The 22,496-nt window shown below is 41.2% G+C and overlaps 2 protein-coding genes across 3 annotated transcripts in view; one reads left to right on the top strand and one right to left on the bottom strand.

Annotated features, from left to right (window-relative positions):
- plppr2b (phospholipid phosphatase related 2b) overlaps positions 1 to 8,880 on the top strand; it is a 57,278-nt gene extending 48,398 nt beyond the window's left edge. Inside the window, exons 5-8 of one of the 2 annotated variants that reach the window (XM_078280907.1) lie at positions 383 to 633; positions 2,456 to 2,632; positions 6,496 to 6,626; positions 7,667 to 8,880. In XM_078280907.1, the coding sequence (XP_078137033.1) occupies positions 383 to 633; positions 2,456 to 2,632; positions 6,496 to 6,626; positions 7,667 to 7,775 (668 nt within the window). In that variant the 3' untranslated portion in view covers positions 7,776 to 8,880. Of the gene's footprint in view, positions 1 to 382; positions 634 to 2,455; positions 2,633 to 6,495; positions 6,643 to 7,666 lie in introns of both variants that reach the window. The other variant, XM_078280915.1, reaches the window with a different exon arrangement.
- Positions 8,881 to 21,151: 12,271 nt separating this feature from the next.
- LOC144537296 (transcription elongation factor 1 homolog) lies at positions 21,152 to 22,424 on the bottom strand. Its single transcript, XM_078280927.1, has 4 exons — positions 22,365 to 22,424; positions 21,885 to 22,010; positions 21,697 to 21,767; positions 21,152 to 21,522 (listed from the first exon to the last, which is right to left on the bottom strand). The coding sequence occupies exons 2-4, from the start codon at positions 21,998 to 22,000 to the stop codon at positions 21,458 to 21,460; spliced, it is 252 nt and encodes an 83-aa protein (XP_078137053.1). The 5' UTR covers positions 22,001 to 22,010; positions 22,365 to 22,424; the 3' UTR covers positions 21,152 to 21,457.
- Between the last annotated feature and the right edge of the window lie 72 nt (positions 22,425 to 22,496).

Here is a 22,496-nt window from a genome sequence, read left to right on the forward strand (position 1 = left end):
AGTTCTAAATATCAGAGGTTCTTTAGCTTTGACTCAATAGAGCCTCTGTTCTCTGGGACCAAGGCTCATTTGGACTTAGACCAGTAGTCCTCTAACATGAGGTTAGAAAGAGCCCTTGTCCTTAGTTTAGGTCTCCTGTGGACTCATTTCCCTTCTCTTTATGTCCTATTCTGTTGATGTTCTGTGATCTTTTTTTGATTATCTCTGTAGCCTGTATTTATCTAAGTTATGAATATTTTAAAGTGATGGACTGTAGATATGAAGCATAAAACAAAAGGCTATGTCTGTCTCTTACTAGTCTCATTTGATTCACATATTTTGAGTTTACATACACACACTTCTTCCTCTTTCTCACTTTGTCTCTCTTTTCTTTTTTATATAGGTGTCTACTCCTTCGGCCTCTTCACCACCACCATCTTTGCCAATGCAGGTCAAGTGGTGACAGGAAACCAGACGCCTCACTTCCTGTCTGCCTGCAGGCCAAACTACACGGCCCTGGGCTGCCAGTCTCCGCTGCACTACATCGCAGAGCGCCGAGCCTGCACAGGAAACCCATACCTGGTGGCGTCCGCCCGCAAATCCTTCCCTTCCAAAGACGCAGCGCTCAGCTTTTATTCCGCTATCTACACAGTGGTAGGGAACTGTTGGGGGGCGATGGGCGGCGGGAGACACACTAGAGATATTGTGGGATATGATGATGATGTTGTGTATGATAGATGCCTGACTTTTGTGTTGGTCAAACAAATACTGTCAAGTGTGCCACTAGGCATACTTTTGCTTTGCTAAAATGTTACTAGAGCAGAAGTAAAACAAGTTACAGTTTTGGTAAATCATTTAGTGCTTTCCTCATCAGTTAAGAGCCATTAGAAAGAATAACTTTAAACAATTTTACAAAATTCACCTCTCATTCTCCTGGCAGCCCAAAAGTTTTTCTTATAACTGATTTATAAAGCATCAGTATTATATGATTTATTTACCATTAATACAACTTTAAAGCTATAGTGTGTAGTTTCTGTCTCCCCAATGATGAATTCTAAGTAACAACACTGTCAGCGCATCCACATAACACAAGCCTTCCGTGATCATGCACCACCCCCACCCCTTCTCCACGTAGTTCCTTGTAGCCAAGGAAGACACAGAGGATTAAAAAAACATGATGGATTCTTCAGAAGAGGTAATTATCTTCACTGGAGTTTCTGCGCAAGAAAGTTGCCGGACTACACCATTTTCTGAACATAGTCATACTGAGAAATACAGAGAGAGTTTTGTGGAGCTGATAGTCTTAATTAGCTTTGTATCAACTCATTTGGTAATGGCTTGAATGTTAACGGATGTTCATTATTATAAAAAAGTTATGCACTAAAGCTTTAAGTTACAACATATTCGCCCTTTATAAAGGTTGCCCTATTAGCAAGGAGTACCAAAGTTTCTATAGAAAGCTAACAATGTTACACAATACTTCTGACTTTTGGGGTTTTAAGCAGGAGGTGTCAGAAAAGTTACCTCGACAGACACGAGACAATACAGACGCGACAGAAATAAAACTATATTCTTCCTAAGGGAAGGATTAAGTGCGACTGACAGCTACTAGCCTCACAGTTGGCCGATTTCTGATTGGTCAGTTTACGTAATACTGTTAATCTCAGTGTGAATAAAGCTATAACAAACAGGACTTTATTGCTTAATTATTTATCACATTTTTTCATTCGCTGTAGTGTACACAAAGTTTTACATGAGTGAAGATGTAATTTGTAACAAACAATATGTAATTTGTAACAACAAATACTCATTCCACAATCAAAAAGGAACTGGGAGTAGAATCCCCACCCACTAATAAATAAGTAACATAAATGTCTGCCAATGCATCCAACAGCCTTTAAAGAATGTACACATATTAAAAGCAATGATAGAAGACTAGACATATAGCCTTCATTACTCATTAAGTTCCTATTGTCATAATTATTAAATCTATTTACATTTTCTTAACTTGAATAATAGTTTAACATTTCAAATCATTACAGATAATTCCACATTTTCCACATACTGAAATAAACATCTGCTTTAATGTACTACTGTACATGCATACTGACTTTAACAATTAAATATCCTTCTGTGATAGTCATCACCTGAACATCATGACCTCCTTTCCCAGGATAAAACTTGTGCATGTGAGTCTCTATTATTACATCCATAGAAACATTTAGTTATGATTAAAGTACTGCTGCACGGAGCCTTTGTTCTTTCTTTAATTGCAGTGCCGTGTTCCAGTCATTTTTAGAAGCATTGAACAAACATGGCATTGTTTTCTTTCTTTTGTACCTTATCAAACCTTTCAGCTGCTCTGAAATCACTGCAGAGCGTGGCCTCTTGTGGCTTATTCAAGCGTTTGAATTATCTCCGCTGGCTGACTGAAGACTTGTACCTGATTCATTTCCAATATGAATTTGTCTTTCAGATGTACGTGACCCTGGTCTTCCGGACCAAAGGGACGCGTCTGACCAAGCCCACCCTCTGCCTGGTGCTGCTGTCTCTGGCCGTGCTGGTGGGGGTGGTGAGGGTGACTGAACACAGAAACCACTGGAATGATGTCCTGGCTGGGTTTGTCACTGGAGGGGCCATCGCTGCCTTCCTGGTGAGAAGGACAGGAGGGAGGGTGGTATGGGGAGGGAAAGGAGGGTTGTAAAAAGAGATGGGTGTAATTTCAGGGATCAAAAAAGGATGGAGGGAGGGGAGATAGTGGTAGATGGATGGAAAAGGGTAGAAAGACAAGAGTAAAAGATGTTGCCCTACAAAGGCAGAGGGCAGTACAGATGCAGTAAAGTTGATGTATATATGTTGTTTGAATAGGAAGGTTCCTATTCTGATAGGAAAGGTTGTAATGTTATTATTAGCTTTTATGCTATTTAAGCAGATTATTTTATCAATGACATAAAATAAGCTAACTAACACCTTAAATACTAAACTCAGCTTTTTCATTATCTTCAGAAGTGAGAAGACACATACAAACAAGCTGTGTTCTTTCACCTCTCTTGTCCATATTAAAGAAGCATGGTGTAGAGTGACATCTAGTGGTGAGGTTGCAGATTGCAGCCAACTGAATACCCCTCCCCTCACCTCTTCCTTTCCAAGCATTCAGTGGTGGCCTTTGGGTAACGTATAAACACAAAATGCCCTCTCTACAGCCAGTGTTTGGTTTGTCCGTTTTGGTCTACTGTAGAAACATGGCAGTGCAACACGGTGGGCTCTGTGGGAACAGGACCAAGAGGACCCACTCCCTACGAAAACACAACAATTCTTAGTTCTATTTTGTATGTACGCCGCCCTCTAACAGGCTTCGCTATTGGTTTACCCCACTGGTTTACCCTCATGAGGCTCCGCCTCAGGGGGTAGCACCTTAAGGCACCCACCCCCTATAAAACCCCAGTACATGCGTTGCTCGTCTCCCTTTTTTACTCAGCCACCTTTTTTCTTCTGCGATTATATTGTCACCATCGGGTGTTGCATTATGGCTTCTTTTAAATCATGCTCCTCCTGCTCAACTGTTCTGTGCTGCTCGACCTCCATGACGACTGTTTTTTTTATGTTGTCCCCCTAAATCCTACACACTGCTCCTTTAACTAGTTTTAAAAATTAACCGCGTGTGCGTGTTTTTAAAAGTACTATATAAATAAAGTGTTACTTATCTAATTTCATTATTTACAGTCCGTGGTTCATAGGGATTAAGTAAGCCTATCTGTTGTGCTAGCTGTATGTCTGTCTGTCATATTCATATTTAAAAGTATAATACAAGTATAAGTAAAATACATCTGTTTACAATTTAATACATTTAAATATGTGACTCATAGGTAGCTTAATAACACTAAATGGCATTAATCTCACTAGAGTCAAAACTAGGGTAACCAGATTTCCCGGAACTAAAACTGGGACACTTTGCGCGTGACCGTAATGCTCGTGCCCGTACACGCTTCTGCTTGTTAACGTGAATATGTGCCAGAATTAAAGCATTCTTTTGGAAAATGCACCCACTGAACTTGTGAAAAACTTTGTGAAAAGGTATTTTTCATTGCATGGCACTAAACTAATTATTTGAAACTGCTGCCACAGGCTTGAACTAAAGTTATGGTAACACTTTACGGTAAGGGTGCATGAATTAATTCATGATTTGTGCATTACTTCATTCCTTTATATCTTATGAATCCTCAGGAACTGACATGAGTTCATAGCCTCTCATTCATGATCTCATGCATGAACAACACATCAACTAAAGCATTAGGTAAGGTGGATACATCATGCACAAGTTATATTCAAATAAGCGTGATGACCACATTTCATGATAATTCATGTACCCTTACCATAAAGTGTTACCAGTGTTATTCTAACCAACAGCACACACACACAAATGTAATCTCATTTGATAGAGCAGATAGCTTCCCTATTGGAAACATTAATTCCGTATATTTGATAGAGGAGTAAATTTGCTCAAGAATCAATTTGTTGGCTGAAAGTCTACTGTGAAATTGCGCACAGATGTCAGCAAAATTGGCGCGTGTGACCTTTAAGGTGCGAATGGTCATGCGGTTCCTCTCGTCAGTCCATGTGTTCATGAGCGAAAAGATCCGCTCAACGGAAGCATTTGTGCCCGGTAGACACATGGCGAACTGACAAAGGAGACCTACATTTTGAAATGCGCGAACATTTCCACCCAGCGTTGCTGTGTCTTTCACTGTCTATGGTTAAAACAAGACAGATAAGAAGAGGCATTGCAAAAATGTTTACAAATATACATTGTAACACTGGCTGCACAGATTATGCAGACGCAGACCACTATGATTGACTGACATCGCTTTATTAGTCTTTCTACATGGGTTTCGTTAACGATCGGGCTATAATAAGACCACGTCGGCTATGTAATCAATGACAACCGGGACAATTTCATAGTGGTTGGTGTAAACCGGGACATTTTAGCGTCCCGCTTTTGTCGGGACTCGGGACACGCAACTGAAAATCGGGACTGTCCCGGTCAAACCGGGACGTCTGGTCACCCTAAAAACCTGGGATATCAGTAACCATTTTTCTGTAAGCTAGTTAGCTTTAGCAGGAGTTTAGCTTGGTTTTTCTCTTCATCATGGTTGATTTTAGCCTCTGGCTCATGTAGTTATGTGGATTGACTAACTAATGATGTTGGTTTATTAAAGTGGATATTTTTTTAATTAATAAATGAATGAGGGTGGCCAGGTTAGCTCAGTTGGTAGAGCAGGCACACATATATGGAGGTTTACTCCACGACGCAGCGACCGCGGGTTTGACTCTGCCCTGCGGCCCTTTGCTGCATGTCATTCCCCTTCTCTCTCCCCTGTCATGTCTTCATTTGTCCTGTGGAATTAAAGGCCAAAAAATAATCTTTAAATAAATGAATGAGGAAACAGTCTAGTTGTGGATATCTCACCAGCTAGCTTGAACTTGATATAGCCTAGCTTGCTTGCTTTAGCTCTGTGTCAGAGTGTGTAGCTACTGCTAATTTTACATGCTGTTTTCCTTTTTGTGGCATAATATTCTTTAGATGGTAAAACAGGCATCAAAAAATCTACCCATAACTCATTTGGCTAAATAGCTAGTTCCTGCATTTTGTCTTTGTATGGCAGGATAGTATAATGAAGAGAGAAGGGAAGGATTGGATCAGAGAAGAGAGAGCAGTGTAGTGTGACATACTGTAGGTGCAGGAGGGATGGAGGATGAACTGATGATTAAGGCGAACTTGAAAGAGCCTTAACGCCTGTGTGATAGATGACACACACTTTGTCACATCTATGAATGTGAATGGACTGTTCTGAATCTTTACCATGGTACATTTAAATTAATTTGGTCTTGGGACCTCTTCGCTTAAAGATGCAGTAGGTAAGACTTATAAAACTAACTTTCATATTTGCTGAAACTGACCCTATGTTCTAGTAAAACTACATTAAGCAGGTAATTTAAAAAAAAATCTAGCTTCTCTGGCACCACCTACAGCCTGTAGTGTGATTTGCAAAAATCCACAGCTCCCTGTTAGATGCACCAATCAGGGCCAAGGGGGGTGTTTAACTGCGTGTCAATCACTGCTCAGGCACACGCATTCATTCTCCCTCGTGGGGAGGGGCTTAGGAGACCGTTTGGGCTTTAGCAGAAAGGGGGGAGGGACTGAGAAGTTGTCGATGTTCAAATTATTTGGCTAAATCCTGGATCTTCACAATCCTACCTACAGAAAATGTCTAGGGTGTAAAGATCAAAGTGCTCCTGGGATTCATCCTTGTATTTCCTCCCATATGTCTTTCTGTCTCTTTCTTTTATCTCTTTCTATACCTCTCATGTAGAGCAAGTGTCCTCTTTAGTTTCTGTTCTTATGCACACAGTCATTTCACCCACCAGAAAATCCATCCTTCATCGTCGTAATGCAGTGGAGTTAATCTCTCCCCTCCTTTTTCTTTTACCTCTTTTCTATGCTCTCCACTCCATCAGGTGTCATGTGTGATCAACAATTTCCAGCAAACTCAGATAGCAATGCCGACACCTCCACCCCCACAGCGTCGAGAAGCCCCGATCGGAATTCCTCTCCTCAGCTTGCCCCGCGTGGAGAGTCCACTCGAAAAGTTAAGTGTCCTCCAGGTAAGGGGTGGGAAAAACATTATGGAAAAACATTGATCATATAGTTGAAATAATCTATAGCAGCACAAAAAGTCCATGATGTATTTGTTTTTGACTGAAAAGTGTCTTAGCGACATGGCTTTGGAAACGTCGATGAGTGAGTCCACTGCTTTGGTCCGAAATTAAATATCTCAACAACTATCAGACATTCATGTTTCCCAGAAGAATAATCCTACTGACGTGAAATATTTCGAAATGTAAATGTACCAGTGTTGTAACCTACGCAAGGTAAGGTATGGCCATCCTACCATGGTGTATGTAACGCATTGAGGTACAATGATGGGTCCTGGAGCTAGAATTAGTGACGTTCCTCAGGGCTGAGTGACACGGGGTCAAGTTTGGACAAGGTGGACAGTGAGGCAGATAGTATCACTGAAATCGATAACAACTAAGCGTTTCCTTGATGCCATGGTAAAACAGGACTTTAGCCTGTACAGAAAGACCAGTGTGATTTTTTTTATTTTCTTAGCAAGATAGATAGACTTTGGTCCAACCAAAATCCCCAGGTCTTTGTGATTATTAACGGACAAATACCTAGAAAACTAATACCATTCCCATCAGACACAGCTGTGCTTTGCATTTAGAGATGCATATGTTAGCATGTTAACATGATAAACTGTTATACTGAATACTGATGTTAGCCTGAAAAACAGCCTCACAGAGACGCTAGCATGGCTCTAGACCTCTTGTCTTGTTTTTAATGTGTACGTGGCTATCTTTGACTCTGTTTTGTCCTCACTGATAACCTTGGTTGTTGCATTGTATCTGGATTTATGCTTCTTTCTGTCTGATATCTCTGTTGTGTGCACCCTATTTCTAGACATCATTTTGCATTCTTGTCTCTTGCTGTCTCAGTCAAGTAAAATGTATCTGCTCTATTCCCTTGGGTTTTAATTCCCCACATGTTTTGAAATGATGTATACTTTTTAGTTCTCTCCCTCTCTATCTCTCCTAATCTTTTCTCTGTCCTTTTCCCTCCTGTTAGACTCCAGGGCTACCGTATTCTGAGATCACATGACCATCAGCCAATCCCGTCCCCCGCCCCTCCCGATGTGCTCCTCCCATCACGGCGTTGCCTCACCAGCGCAGTCTAGACCTGCCCACTGAATGCCCCCCGCCCTGCCCTGCCCACCCCGTAGGACGACATCCTCTCAGACGAGTCAAATCCACGCAGGTCTGAAGGTCCACCAATCACAGGAGGCAGATCAGCAACATCTGCGCATTGCAAGCATGGCTGAAACCTGTCATCCGCTAAGGACCAATAGGAGACGGATACATGTCCTTCTGTCCTGTTTGTCCTCCAAGATGGCCTCCTTTTTCTTTCAGGTGTAAAAGACCGAATGAAAGAATCGCCAAAGCCAGAGCTGTTGAAGCAATACTGTGTCCTCTTTCCCTGTCCTGTTTTCCACAAAGACCTGACAGTGACTCTAAAGACTGTTGGCTGGTGATGACTTGATAGAACGCTTAATTGAAAAAAAAACTAAAAAGGGTTTGGGAATCAAAGAGAATTCCAATCACTGGTGGATCGTCCTCAACAGACCATTTTGCAACTCTCAGGACAATACAATGGAAAAAGGGACAAACAAAAACCTTTATGTAATCAAAATGCAGGTACCGTCTAGTATTATGGTACAGATTTTTATTTCTGTCAAGTCGCGGTCAAAGAGGAAAGCACCTTTGTAAATTTTAGCACAGATGGACCAATTTAGTGTTCAGTATACTGTGTTGGATCTTATTTGTTTTGGGGGATTTGGTTTTGATCTCTTGCTGTATATTGTGTGAAGTGACAGCAGATAGATTTATACACACTAGAGCTGTGCTTGTGATGCCACATGAGTTAATCTATCCCTGAAGTGAACTACTACATTTGTATTTACTTTCCAAATATCTTTTATCTACTATTCAGGTGGGTTTTTCTAAATGTCGGTAGGTTCTACGTCCATGCTGTGAAATATTTGGAAGGTCTTATCATTTCACCTATTGCCTATTACCATATGGAGTTCTTTGTTTGTGTTAGTTTGCATAAATGTCTCACTTTCTTTTTCCCATACCCCCTTTAACACTCTCGTGTTCTGTTCTTTTCTTCTTCTTTAAATTACCTCTATCTAAATGTTAATGTATTTACTCCCTTTGCTTTCCAAAGATGAATATATAATAATAAAAGAGTAGTTTGGCATCAGCTGTTGATGCCACTGTTTATTCATCTATCTAGTTATTTCCTGCTTCAGTCCACCATCCTTTCCTTACACTGACTTTAGGAAACCAATGGCACAGACTAGTGTGTACGACACAGGTAAGACCTCTGAGTTTTGTATAGTTTTGTACAGTATATAGGTTTCTTTACACAGTATACTACATTATCATTATGTTGAAATTGTGTCAACAATGTGAAGCTATACCTGAAGCTGTCTTGTAGGAACATGAGTAGTTGCCTGGTCTAAAGCAGGAATGTAGCGCGGAGGTGTGTAAAAACCTAACTCAATTTGCTTTGGTTCTGCTCTGTTCAAAAGGACACTGCAGGCAGGTTATTCTAGTAGGACAGTACACAAATGGGTTATATAAAGAAGACATTGCTACAGTTTTATTAAGTGTGTGTGTGTGTGTGTGTGTGTGTGTGTGTGTGTGTGTGTGTGTGTGCGCTTATAGGGATTTGTGTGTATGTTCATAATGAGCACACTGTACGGCAACATAACTGTTTATTGTGCAATCTGTTTTCTTAAGTTAAACTGTCAAAAGTAGCTGCTATAATTACACACTTGTGCTTGTGTGTAAATGCAGGCCTTCAAAGGACCCCTGCCAAGGCGTCCTAACGATGCCTGTTATAGCAGAAGGTGCTCATTATAGCTCTGAGATTACCTACAGTGAAACTTTTCAGTCTGAATTTTTTGTAAACAACTGAAGAGGTAAAAAACACCATAACTGTTCAAATAATGTTATTTTCATGTTCAAAATGTCTCTGTTTTGTATTTATTTATCAAAATAAATTACAATTACCAGACATCACTGCCCAAGTTGCATTTTCACTTGATTTGTTGTTGCACACTTTAGTGAGGATATGTCTATGCTGTTATACCAGTTCCATTTGTTTTATACAGTTACTTAAAATCATTGAAATACAGTAGCCAACACTGTATGTTAGAATATAAAGAGACATATTGTGGGATATCACACACCTGCCTTATATTAATATTGACCATCAATCAAACTAAGAGCAAGATGCCTTTTTGACAGCAGACATTTTGATTTGTCATAGTAGGAAAAGCAGAGGTCACACTAATAACAACACTAATAACATTAAGAATGGCTCTGTTTTATTTAATGTCCCAGTAAGTCATGGCAGTGTGACAGTGAGCCAGCATGCACAATACCAGGACCCTGAAACTGAAGCAGCAGCATGGAATTCAGCCATCATTCATGTATTTACACCTGTGTAAAGGTTGTAAAGGCTGAAGATCTGTATTAGGGCTTTGAGAAACTAAAACATTGGAGCTGTGTCCTAATTTCTTTGCATACAATTGATTAAATGATACACTCAAACAATATTATTTACTATTAATGTAGTTAATTGTGTCAGTTTTCCAATGTGAATCCCATGAGAATCAGGAACTGAGAAATACTAATGGGAACATACTGCCCCTTAGTGGCCATTACCCAGTTTATTCTTAGATATTAAGTATGGATTTAAAATGTGTAATTAGTATATGTCTTCTGACATACGATTATATGTGTACAGTAAATTCTGTGATGGAAAGCTCTGAAAAATGTACTATTACAGGAGATAGTGGATTTACTCCTCTATGCAAAGATGGGGGACCACCTCAGTTCAAAAAGTTGCAGTAAGGTGCTGTGGACACCAGATGGCTGTGTATACCATGTTGAACTGAAGAAAGTGGAAAATGTTTTTCACACAAGACCTCTGCTGCCCCACATTAGGCATTAGTCATCAAGTTAATAAATACAATGCAATGGCAAAATTACACTGAAATGTAGACACAGGCAATGTCTCTCTCTCTCTCTCTCTCTCTCTCTCTCTCTCTCTCTCTCTCTCTCTCTCAATTGCCCCAGTGTCTCCCTGCCCCCTCTTTGTGTTCGTTTGAGTTTGTGTTTGTCAGTCTTGTTAATGACAAGGCACACACACACACACACACACACACACACACACACACACACACACACACACACACACACACGAACAGAGAACGCTCTGCACTCTCTCGACAACATTATCTTTTCCGGAAATTGCTTCTCAAGCACAGCCGGAGCCCCATTAGAAAAGAAGAGCTCTACGCTGTAACCTTTTTAAAAAGCCATTAGTGATGCACCTGCTTCTCTCTCTCTCTCTCTCTGTTCCTATTTGTGTGTCCTATTTGTCTCTCTTGTTAACACTGACACACACACACACACACACACACACACACACACACACACACACACACACACAGAGTTTTCTGCATCCTGACTGCCAGCTTCCCCATTCCCAATCCTACAAACTGACTACTGAGCAGCACAAGCATCCTTCCACTCCAGTTAGAGTGTGAATCACTGACATTTTGAAGTTCTGCATCAGCGTGCACCACTAAATTTAATAATTGACATGTGTATTCTAAATCAGTGTTTTGGACATGAGTAATTCTCTCTCAAAGCTACGCATTGGGAAAACAAGATATTTTATAAAATGTCATGTCACTGCTGTGAGCAGGCCGGGCTTACTCCATGAGAGATGAATGAGAAACTCATTTTGGTTATTCATACAATGTTTGCCTACATTTGGGCATTCTGTACAAACAAGCTTTTAATTATAAATGCTGCTCCCACTTATAGTAATTTAATGTTCTCATCATAGTTATTTGATAACTTAAACATTTGAAAGTGATTACTCAGAGACAGAAGTGATTTGTATTTGGTTTAGTTGCCTCCACATTAACATCAATTATTTGAAGTGCTGCCAAAACTAAATGAACGGGAGTGACATGACGTACTGTCATGTACATTATGGCATAAGCTGGTATATCAGACACAAATACATTACTTGAAGCCTGACAAGATGGATTTTCGTATGATATGTGTTCTTGCGTGATCTCGGGATATCCAGAGAATCCAGCTGCCAGGCAAGGTAAGAGAACTGCTGAATATATGAAAAAAGTAGTGTAAAGCTTTTTGTGGCTCCAGAGGGAGCTGCGCAAAATTTGATAAATCTGATATATAACTATATAAAAGCGATGTCACTTGAGTCAGCATCGCTTACGGCTGAAGGCAAGTTGGAAAATGGAGAAAAAAAACATCTGGAGGTGTGGAGAAAGAAATGAGGTTAAAAGACCTCTGTAGCCCGCTCCTCAACTTTGCTTGAGGTTAGCAGCTCGAAGATACATTAGCCACTTCTATCATAACACGCTGAGTTGAGTTGTGAGTAATTTTGAAATTGTAGTTTTAAAAAGGATGGGAATGCTTGGAATTTTAAAACTGCCGATTATGAGTCTGGCAATATTATAGGAGTATAATGTTAAAGATGTGGGATTGCTTGTGTGTGTGTGTGTGTGTGTGTGTGTGTGTGTGTGTGTGTGTGTGTGTGTGTGTGTGTGTGTGTGTGTGTGTGTGTGTGATTTCCTATGATGAGCTGAACTTTGCTCCCTGACTCAGTGTCTGTCTGTTTGGCTAATGTTCCTGACCCCGAGGTCACACACTGTCTGGGGCTGAACCAGAGTGAGTGTGTATGTGTGTGTGTGTGTGTGTGTGTGTGTGTGTGTGTGTGTGTGTGTGTGTGTGTGTGTGTGTGTGTGTGAGAGAGAGAGAGAGAGAGAGAGAGAGAGAGAGAGAGAGAGAGAGAAAGAAAGACAGAAAGAAAGAAAGAAGGAAAGAAAAAGGAATGTGAACTGAGAGTACTGTAATACAAAGTATATGGATGAGTGTGGGTTTATCGCAACCCAAAACAAACCAGCAGCCCCTGGGTAATAAAAATGTACTATCTGTCATAGTAAATTACAAATATTGGTCTTCGCCTTGCTGCAGTCTCCTGATTATGCTCAATGGTCTGCCTCTGACAATTATGAAGCCATTAACACTGTGTGAGTGTGGTGTGTATGTGATGTGTGTGTGAGTGTGGTTTGTATGTGCATGTGTGTGTGTGTGTGTGTGTGTGTGTGTGTGTGTGTGTGTGTGTGTGTGTGTGTGTGTGAGAGAGAGAGAGAGAGAGAGAGAGAGAGGGAAAGTAAATAGCTGCTTATTTGAGGAAATATGCTGTTATGAGTTTTTTTATGGACTTGAAGGCACCAGAACCTTACAGCTTTAGCCTTTGACTCTCAAAACATGAAATTTACATGTTTTCTGTCAGTCTGCTGTTCTGTTTCTGACATATTTCACCAAAAGAAAGAGGGAAGAAAAGAAATGGAAGGGAATTAAAAAAATAACTTACAGAAAAGACCAAAGCCAATTTAGCTGGTGTGGATCATTACTGAGCATTCAGCACTCACACACACATTTTGGATTTTGAGGGGCAGCTCCTTTACAGGCCACCAGACGAGGAAAGGATTATAAAGGGCCTTACTGCCTATCCCATCCAGCATGTCTGCTAAGGAAGACCATAAACCGGATGCAGAGGTCCCAGGAGACTGGATTAGGAGTAGGGAGTAGGGAGTAGGAACACACACACACACACACACACACACACACACACACACACACACACACACACACACACACACACTCACCTCAACTCACGTAGAAACCACTGTTAAGACACCATTCAGGACACGCAAACTGAGTCTATTATGATTTCAGCACTAATGACTGACAGAGCAGTGGCTTTGTCTCACATAATGTTCTTCTATTTCGGCATCTGAAACACCTCCGTCCTTTTTTTATATGTAAAAAAAAAAATGTAATCTAATAAATCTAATGTGTGTTTTTGGACAGCATTATATCACAACCCCTATTGTAAGTCTATTATATTGTATTAATATTGTTGTGTCCACTTCTTGGACAAAATAATAGAAACAATAATACCACTATATTGTATTGCTACATTGTAAGCATTTTTGCTATTTTGTCCAACAGCATCTAACTTACTCTGACGGTGTAAACAAAACAAACCAATAGCCTACAAACTGTGACTTCAAATATGACCATATTTTACAACATCATAAGCCTCTAAAAAGGCAGCAGACTTAATTATTTATTGCATGGCTGTTGCACAGGATTGCATTGTATTTTTCAGGTCCGTCCACCTCCATTAATAACAATACTATAGAGAGATGCATGAGACACACAACACCATGGACGCACCATCAATGCAATATAATTCACCAAATTCTAATATTTTATATTATGATGTCAACCTAGGGACATTAAAACCATCATGGAACAGGTCCAATTAACTCTCTAGTGAGAAACACAAACTGTAAGTCACAAAACACCTTAAACAGATTTTGCCTCAAGGCTCCCATCTGACAAGATCCCCCCTGTAAGCTTCAGTAGCTACAAAAAGCTATTTGTAGCTACTGACACTCTTAACACGTGCAGTCATTATGCCAACCTCAAATTGTTTTATTTTTTATTTTATTTTGCTACGGCAGAGCTCCATCGTGGACCCGTTGAGGTCCCCGGACCCAAGCCTTGGAACCGTTGCTCTAGAGGGCATGCTCTTCGGCTCCAGGGCTGGACATGGACACGAGAGAAAGAGAGGAGGAGGAGGAGGAGAGAAGGCGAGGAGCAGAGGAGGAGGAGAAGAGGAGAGGTGAGAGGTTGCAGCAGAGTTGCATGGGATGCTGATGCTGCTGCATATATAGGCTCCATCCCTCCCTCGGAGAAAACGGAAAAACAAGGAGTGGTTATGTGATTTCCCACAAGCAGGAGGAAAAGCGCACACGAGAGAAAGGACTAGCAGGGGAGGGGGGGGCGTTTCCCTGCACAATTCTCACACTTCAGCATGGATACAATGTATGGCATATGGAGGGTCTTCTTCAGGGGGAGCTAGGTGGAGGTAGCGGTAAGTTAATTTATTTTTTCGCTATTTACCATGAAAAAGAAAAAAAAAAAAACGATTTGGACACACATCGCGCGGCGTTGCGTGGGGTCACATTACTTAACACTGTCCTAATATTAAGAGATATTTGTTGAAAATCCCTGAAGTGAAGAAAACAAGACTTGTAGATGTAAGCTTTAAGGAGCCGGTTTTTAGCACTGAATGGCATGGGATTAATGCCCGATCTTATTGGCACGCTTTATGAATTGATAACTGAACAGGTTGGTCCTATCAGCATCACTCCCAAGTTCCAAATTACTTGACGAGAATTGCACCTGCACGCAGCTTAATGTTTAACCAACAGCATGTCAGCTCCTCCTTTGTAGCCTGTTGGATGAAAAACAAAGATGGTTCAAATCTCTTTCACACACCCTGCAAAGGGTTAAAGATTCAATCCACGCTTTGTCACTCTGAACTGGGTTCTCCTTGTCAGTGGGAGCGGATGTATTTACAAACAAAGAAAGCTTAATATCCAAGCCTGTCACGTAGAAGACAGGTGCTGGCTGTCTGCGATTTTACAGTGGTGTGTGGTTGTGTGTGGTTATCTGGGCTAGTAGGCCAACTGGAGCCCATACATTTAGGCCCAGCAAGATTAAGAAAACCAAAGTTAAGTTTGTCACTGAAAGTGTGGCCAAAGGCAGAGAGGGTAGTTTCTTATTCTGCACTCTAGGCTGAATTTGTTGCAATAGCCATCACTGGGTCATTTATTTTTTGTCTGGGTAGTGACTATTAGACTCCACAGTGTAGCCAAAATGACTGGAAATATTTGCTGTTGCAGGCATAAGCATAAACATCCTCATAACAGCGCCTTTAGTTCCAAGCAATTAAGCAGTAATGTGCAAGCAGCAGTGCAGCGTCCGCTCAGTCTCTGTCTCCATCTCAAGCCTGTCTTGTCTTTGCCTCCGGCACAGTGCACTTGTGATTCTGCATCCCATCTGAAACACCAGGTACATTAAAGGATTGATAAGTCTGTTGCATCAGACATAAATATCAAACACAGACCGATTGTCTTTCATTAGGCCCTCCAGCTGGAGCCAGTTCACATTCAATCAAGTCAACCCAGGAAATGGATTTTCTTATAAATGCACACCAGATGTCTTTCACCATGAAACTAAGTTCACATCCAGTCTACGTAGCTATTATTGGGAATAAAGGCATCATTGTAAATACATGGATGCAGAGTCAGTTTATAAGAATAGAAAAGTAAAACTGAGGGGACAAAAAAAGCCCATACATTCAAAACGGCTTCTGCAGGCACACCCATTGTATGTGAGAGTCATTCCCTCGTAGCTTAGCCCCCACATTGCAAAAAACTACACTGAAGCATGTCTTCAAATTAGACAGGGACATTCCAGTGACAGCAAGAAAGACACAGACCGGTCCTGTGTAGTGAAAAGGGCAGCAGCAGGGTGTATTTTTACGCCAGATTTTATCTGACACCTATGTGCATCTCTTCACAGCTCTTGGTGAGAACAGAAGACACGTCCACTTGAGTTGTCATCAGCAGCAGCCCAGACATGGACAGTTGGGATGGAGGATGGAGGCAAGAGGCGAGGAGAAATAGATGAGGAGAGAGAACTAGAGGAGTATGGGTAATGAGGAAGACGAGTGTCAAGATCTTCTTCTAGACATGATAGCCCCGGCTACTTTTTGGCACTTCCTTTGCAATGACAGGGGATTATAGGATGTAGACTGCCACAGGTGTGAGAGGTGAGAGCATTGTCAGTGGCAAATGAGAACTTTCCGGGAGTGTCAGGTTTCATGGTGTGCAGCTTTGATAGGTGAAGGGATACAGAGACGGATGTATGATTTATACATGCGTCTGGATGGATCTACGCACTGATCTGAGGACGGGAAAGTAGGGAAGAGAGGGGTAAAATGTCAAACACAGGGCGAGAGCGAGAAAGACGACAGAGGGATCACAATGATTAGAGAGGAAAGGTCAGGGGCAAAAGTGAGGGGAAGTGAGAAAAAAGAAAAAGAGAGACAGTCAAGTCATGTTTGTAAACTAGCCTGAGTTTTCCAGGGGGAGCTGTCTGTGGTGGTGATGCAACACCCCCCCCCCCTCCTCAGCTGTTGATTGACAACTACTGTGTCTCTAATTGGCAAGTGTGGATAGGGAAGAGCCAGGCTTATTCTCCATGGGACAGACCAAGGAAAAGAGAAGGAGTGTGAGGGGGAGGGAGATGGGGGACATACAAGGGAGCCTTCCAACAATAAGTGAGTGAGGAGAAACAGAGATAGATGGAAAAAAAGGAATGGAAAATGGAATGAAGGAAGACATGAGGTGAGGAGGAGGGTATGGAGGTGAGGGCTGAACATCTGTTTGGTAATCAGTCTCTCCCCTCAGTGCAGTATAACACACACTGACACCTATTTGATAATTGGTGAGTCTGCCCTCTCCCTCAGCGCTTGGCTAAATGGTTGCTTGATACCAGCGAGAGCAAAAGGACTAGCTGTTGGCAGTGCAATCTGTTTACTTGCTGCAGCTCAGGTACTGTAGATGCATAGCAGGCTGCCTTGTGTGTGTGTGTGTGTGTGTGTGTGTGTGTGTGTGTGTGTGTGTGCGTGCGTGCGTGCGTGCGTGCGTGCGTGCACGCGCGTGCGTGCGTGTGTGGCTAAAGCTTACAACCTGGTTAATAGTCTAACAATGAACTCGAGATGTGACTTGAGGTGTGCGTGAAATGTGTATTATAACCCCTGAGCAATACTGCTGCATTGTTATTCAAGGATAAATATGATCTCTTTTGTCTCTCTTATTCTAGGTGCTGTTCATAAAGATATGCCTCCACATAGAGAGACCTCCTCCGTCCAAACTGCAATCTTATTCAGAGTGCAAGAGCTGAAGGGATGCACACAAACAAGGAGAATGAGATCCAGAGCTGAGAGGAGAGAGAAAGGAATTGAGGGAGGAGGAGGTGGGCCTCTTTGCTCCGGTCTCGACCACGGGTATTCTTGGGTTGATAATACAGATGTGGATGTTATTGCTTGAGAATACGCGTAGTCGAGTGGAAGCTTCATCATCTACAGTGGACCAAAAGCAGAACTCTATTCAGTAGAGTACAAAGGCAGAAACCAGGCAGACACATACAGTATAAATGTATGGTCAAGCTGAGCAGGTGACACAGACATTTTTAATTAAGCACCCAGAGGTGGCTTTTTATGGTGAAAGGCTTATTTTGTTCAATCAGAGAGGTTTTTAAATAGAATGCAATCAGGACTAGCCAAATCACATCCAGCCACTGAAAAGGTTTTATCGTCGTAGATTTATCAACCATGTCACTCTTTACACCTGTGGAGGAAATGAGTTTGTTTCGCAGAGCTGCTGGTGGGGAGGACTTGAACATGCCACTAAGCTAAACCCCCGGGCATTAGTTCAGGGAGCTTAACACGAAAGTCTTCAGACTCAGACGTTAATTCCAAACCTTCTTGATTACGTACCCTTGTCAGTCAGTCGTGCTTACAAGTGAGCCTATAATCTTATCAGTTGATGAGTGTCTTTCACAGCCCTTCACACTCTGCACTAAACATTTTCCTCATACTGAACAGAAATTTGAAGTTTGCAAAATTGGCTCCTTGGGATGGTACATTGGTAGCTGTGCAAAACCATCATCCCACTGCACTACCAACTACTCTTGCACTCCTATTTTTTACTCCCCAGCTCATGCTAAAAATGTGTGAGAGTTTGATGCCTGTAGCAGCAACAGGAGACAGTAACACATGAGGACATGTCAAGACTTACACCCATGGCTGACATTTCAGCATTCGGCTCAGCTGACTGGCTGTCATGATGGAGACTCAGACCCCCGCACGTGTATATAAACTGCATGAGGGTTCACGTGATCTACATGCCAGTGGGGAAATATGGGATTGATGGATCTTGTGAAAACAAGCATACAGACCCATGTGTATGAATGCACACACACTGCAGCTAGGTTCACTGGGTCCATGTGCCAGTGGGGAAATAAGGGATTGATTGATTTTATGGGAAACTATTTTTAGTCAGAATGATGGATGTTTATGTCTTTTATTGATCAAGTTGAGGTGTGAGTCTGAAGAGTTCTTGGACGTCAGGGTTGGCTGATTAATCAGGTAGCAAAGGTGTTGGAATAAAACATCCTGAATTACATTTTTGGTGCATTAGCATTATTGCTAAGTATTATAAATTAGAAAATCAACATTTCATTGCAAATTCAGCAATATATTAGCATCCGTTTGCAAATCTGCCCATGATAAATTACACTCTTTTCATGTACTATTCTATGATTTCTTACTGTGCAAGCAAATCTCTTATTTCTTAGCACAGTTTGTAATTATAATTTATACGAAATTTTACACTGACGTTGTGTAAACTTGTTGATTTGGCAAAGCCATTTCTGTGGTTTTGTGTGTATTTCTGTATGTATGTGTGTGTGCTTCTAAGCAACAAAATGACTATTGTGAGCACAGCTCCAGGTGCCTAGCAACCAAATCGCTGTTTCCTTGGCAACAGTTGCCTCGCACTCACTGTGTGGGTGATTGGCAGCCTTGACAACGGAGACGGAGTGACACTTGACCTCGCGTGCTGAATGGGAGAGGAGAAAGAAGGAGCGAGATATAGAAGAGAGGGGGAGGGAGTGGGACGGGGCCGTGCAGAGACAGACGAGAGACTAAGTGATAATCATTCTCCATTGTAATCATCCTCCAGCATGTTTCATAAGGCGTCGTCAATACCTCTCCAGCTGGGGTCCATCATGAAACACAATACACAGTGCAGTGCGTGCATGGAGACACTTTGCCTGGGTGGAGAGCCCAGGCAGGCACTCCACATCTCATCTATTATCACTCAGCCCTGCCTGGTGCACAGCCTTGCTACACTGTGTCTTCTTTCATTTGTGATCTGCTACATTCTGTTCTCTGTGGAGATGAATGGATACTGGACTCCTAAAGATGTGTCACGGTCACAGATGTCACAGGAGAGTAGATCAATAGCCGTGCACACATACATTTTACTTTGAAACTGGCACTGCCAGTGTCTTTGACACCGTTGAATTTAAGTGCTATAAATGTATAAAATGTATTTTTAAAAAGTGTTCTTCTGGTTCATCATCCATTCACTTGCTGAGGGTATCCCATTGTGCTAGGATTTCTTTGAACCAAAAAGTTGTGTTCTGCATGGTTGACTACACCTGTGTATCATCAACGCTAACAGTAAAAACTCTAAATAAAAACACACATTTGGAGGTCTTTGCCGGTGTTCTTTCACCTAATTCAACTTTTACTATAAAATCTATCAAGTCAAGGCTGCTTATTATTTCAGAACTGACACTTACTGAAGTATTTTTGTAACCATTGTCTTTATTAAATCTCAATTTCTTTGACAGTTCATCTAAACCCTAATTCTGAGGTTGTCTCTCCACTTGTCACCAGATGGTGGTGCTCAGTTCCAGACAGGATATTTATGACATGTGGGATCTAATCACTATCTTTTATTTCCATCCCCCCCATTAAAAAAAATGACTTAACATTCAACTAAATCAAATCAAGTTCAAACAACCACCTCTTCATCACAAAAAGAAAACCTACTCTATCGTGTGTTTAGTTAATTATACAATAAAATAAAAACCAACCAACACGTACTGGTATTAAGTCTTATTGCTTTATTTCCAAGATCACACTTTTCAAATTGATAACATTTTTTTTTTTTTAAACAGCGTGTTTTTATGCTATTAAACACTGATGGCTGTTGCATAGGAAAAGAAGCACTCAATATTAACACCTGAATACAGTTTAAGAAAACACTATTTTCTAAAAGTCCGCTTCATAACAATTTGTACTTATTGAATTTTTGCATTTCTCAAACATGTAAGCTAAAAACATACAATCAAGTGAAAAACTAAATGATTTAAGAATTCCAAACCTTTGAACTTAGCAGCTAAGCCTAAATCTCACATGTCCATTCCTCTCTCCAGTGGAATGACCTAATGTTGTGACACAACTGTCTTTATGAGGATGAGGAGAGCTGTGGACACACAGCCCGTAACATCATGCTGAACTGTGTTAAAATTTAACCAAAGAAAAAGGTTTACTCCAACCTACACTTTGCAAAGCCTGGCAGTGAAGCCATACCTGAAAAGTTTCCTCTCCAATTAGGCCCTGCTGCGTGTTTCAGAGTGTACGATAGAGAATGAGCGTGTGGAAAACGTAATATTTTCAACTTTTGAATGCACCAACTCACTGATTCTGTCAAGATCCACATATTCACGTCTCTTTCTCATAATGCGAACCAAAAAGATTGGGAGCCCATTCACTTACACTACAGGCCTCTTGTAAAAATTACATTTCTGCACCTGACAATATCTATCGGTTAAAAAATTAAATAAAAAGCAGGACACGTTTTCCATTCACAACTTCTATGTAAAGGCTAAATGATTTTTGAGACCCATACAAAAACAACAACAACAACAACAAATGTTGAAAATAGAAAGCTCTCAATTTGTTTAATACATCTCAAGAGTCAAAACTAGAGTTGTGGGCTGAAATCTTACACAGAAGGGGGAAGATGTCAGAAGACAACGGGAAGGCTTCAGAGCCGCTTCCTACTGAAGATCAAATAGGTGAAACTGCTGTTCACACAACTGTAAATCTTAAGTGACCACATGGAAACCTGTGAACAATAATAGTTTCATAAATGTCCTCTGACCAGCTTGATCCTAATGGGCCCAGGACCATCAGACCCATCCTCATCCCGTTCCCGAAAGACATCCAGCTCCACGAGGGCTACTGATTAGCTGCTTCACAGGCATCTATCCAATCACTGTACACGTCAACTGGCTCTGACAGATCTGAAGAGAATTGGATTAAGGATAAAAAGAACTTTGTTGCTTAAGAGTAAGAGTTTAAATCAGTGCAGGATGATATGAACTTTGGAAATCAATACAGACGTTATTATCTCATGAATTAAGTGTGGAACTTCAGTCACATAACAGGTGGTTGTATTCATGTGTGAATAAGGATACAGGTAATGGGGGTCTGGAACTCCTCCAAGCAGACTGTGCATGATATTATACCAGTATTTCTGCTTCTCTCCCTGTCAACATAAAAAGCACAACAACAACAAAGTTGGCAACAATCACATCAGAAATCAACGAATCAAACTTGAAGCAGTTGTCTTGGGATGATAGGTATTTAGTGAAATTGTAAATACATTTTGACATCACATGACTTTTCGTGGTTGCAGAATGGACAGGTAAACTGAGAGTCCAGATCTCCTGTCATCTTCTTTTTAGGAGGAGGCTTTCTTTTGGACTTGCGGCGACCCATTGCACACAAACTGAATCAAGTATGTGTGAAAAAGAGACAAAAACAAAACAGGGAGCTTTAACAAAGAGAACATCTACGATAGGAAAATACCACCAAAGAGGAAATATGTGAGAAACATGGACTAGAGAACAACTCCAGTCGGCAGCTGCTGCTCCATATTGTTAGCAACTAAAGTTAGCAGGCTAACGTTAGCATGTTTGTTGTTGATCTCCAGTAACGTTTCAACGTAAATCGCCTCACGATGAAAATACGAGTTAAATGGACTCTGGTAAGAAATCATATTTGAATATGCCTCGATTAACTGTAGCTATTAGAAATGTCGTGGTTGATAAATGGTATCTAGTAAAAGTTTAATCTTGTTTACCTTTGCTTGTAGAAGATACACGTTGCGGAAAAGACTTCCTCAAAGACCCGGCACCGGCAACTGTTCGCGTTAATTGATTGGAGGAGAGCGTGTGTTTCACGGCCAGTCATTGGCTCCCTGAAATGTCAGTTA

The sequence above is a fragment of the Sander vitreus genome, chromosome 2, assembly GCF_031162955.1.
Source record: "Sander vitreus isolate 19-12246 chromosome 2, sanVit1, whole genome shotgun sequence".
In the NCBI taxonomy this organism is placed as follows: domain Eukaryota; kingdom Metazoa; phylum Chordata; class Actinopteri; order Perciformes; family Percidae; genus Sander; species Sander vitreus.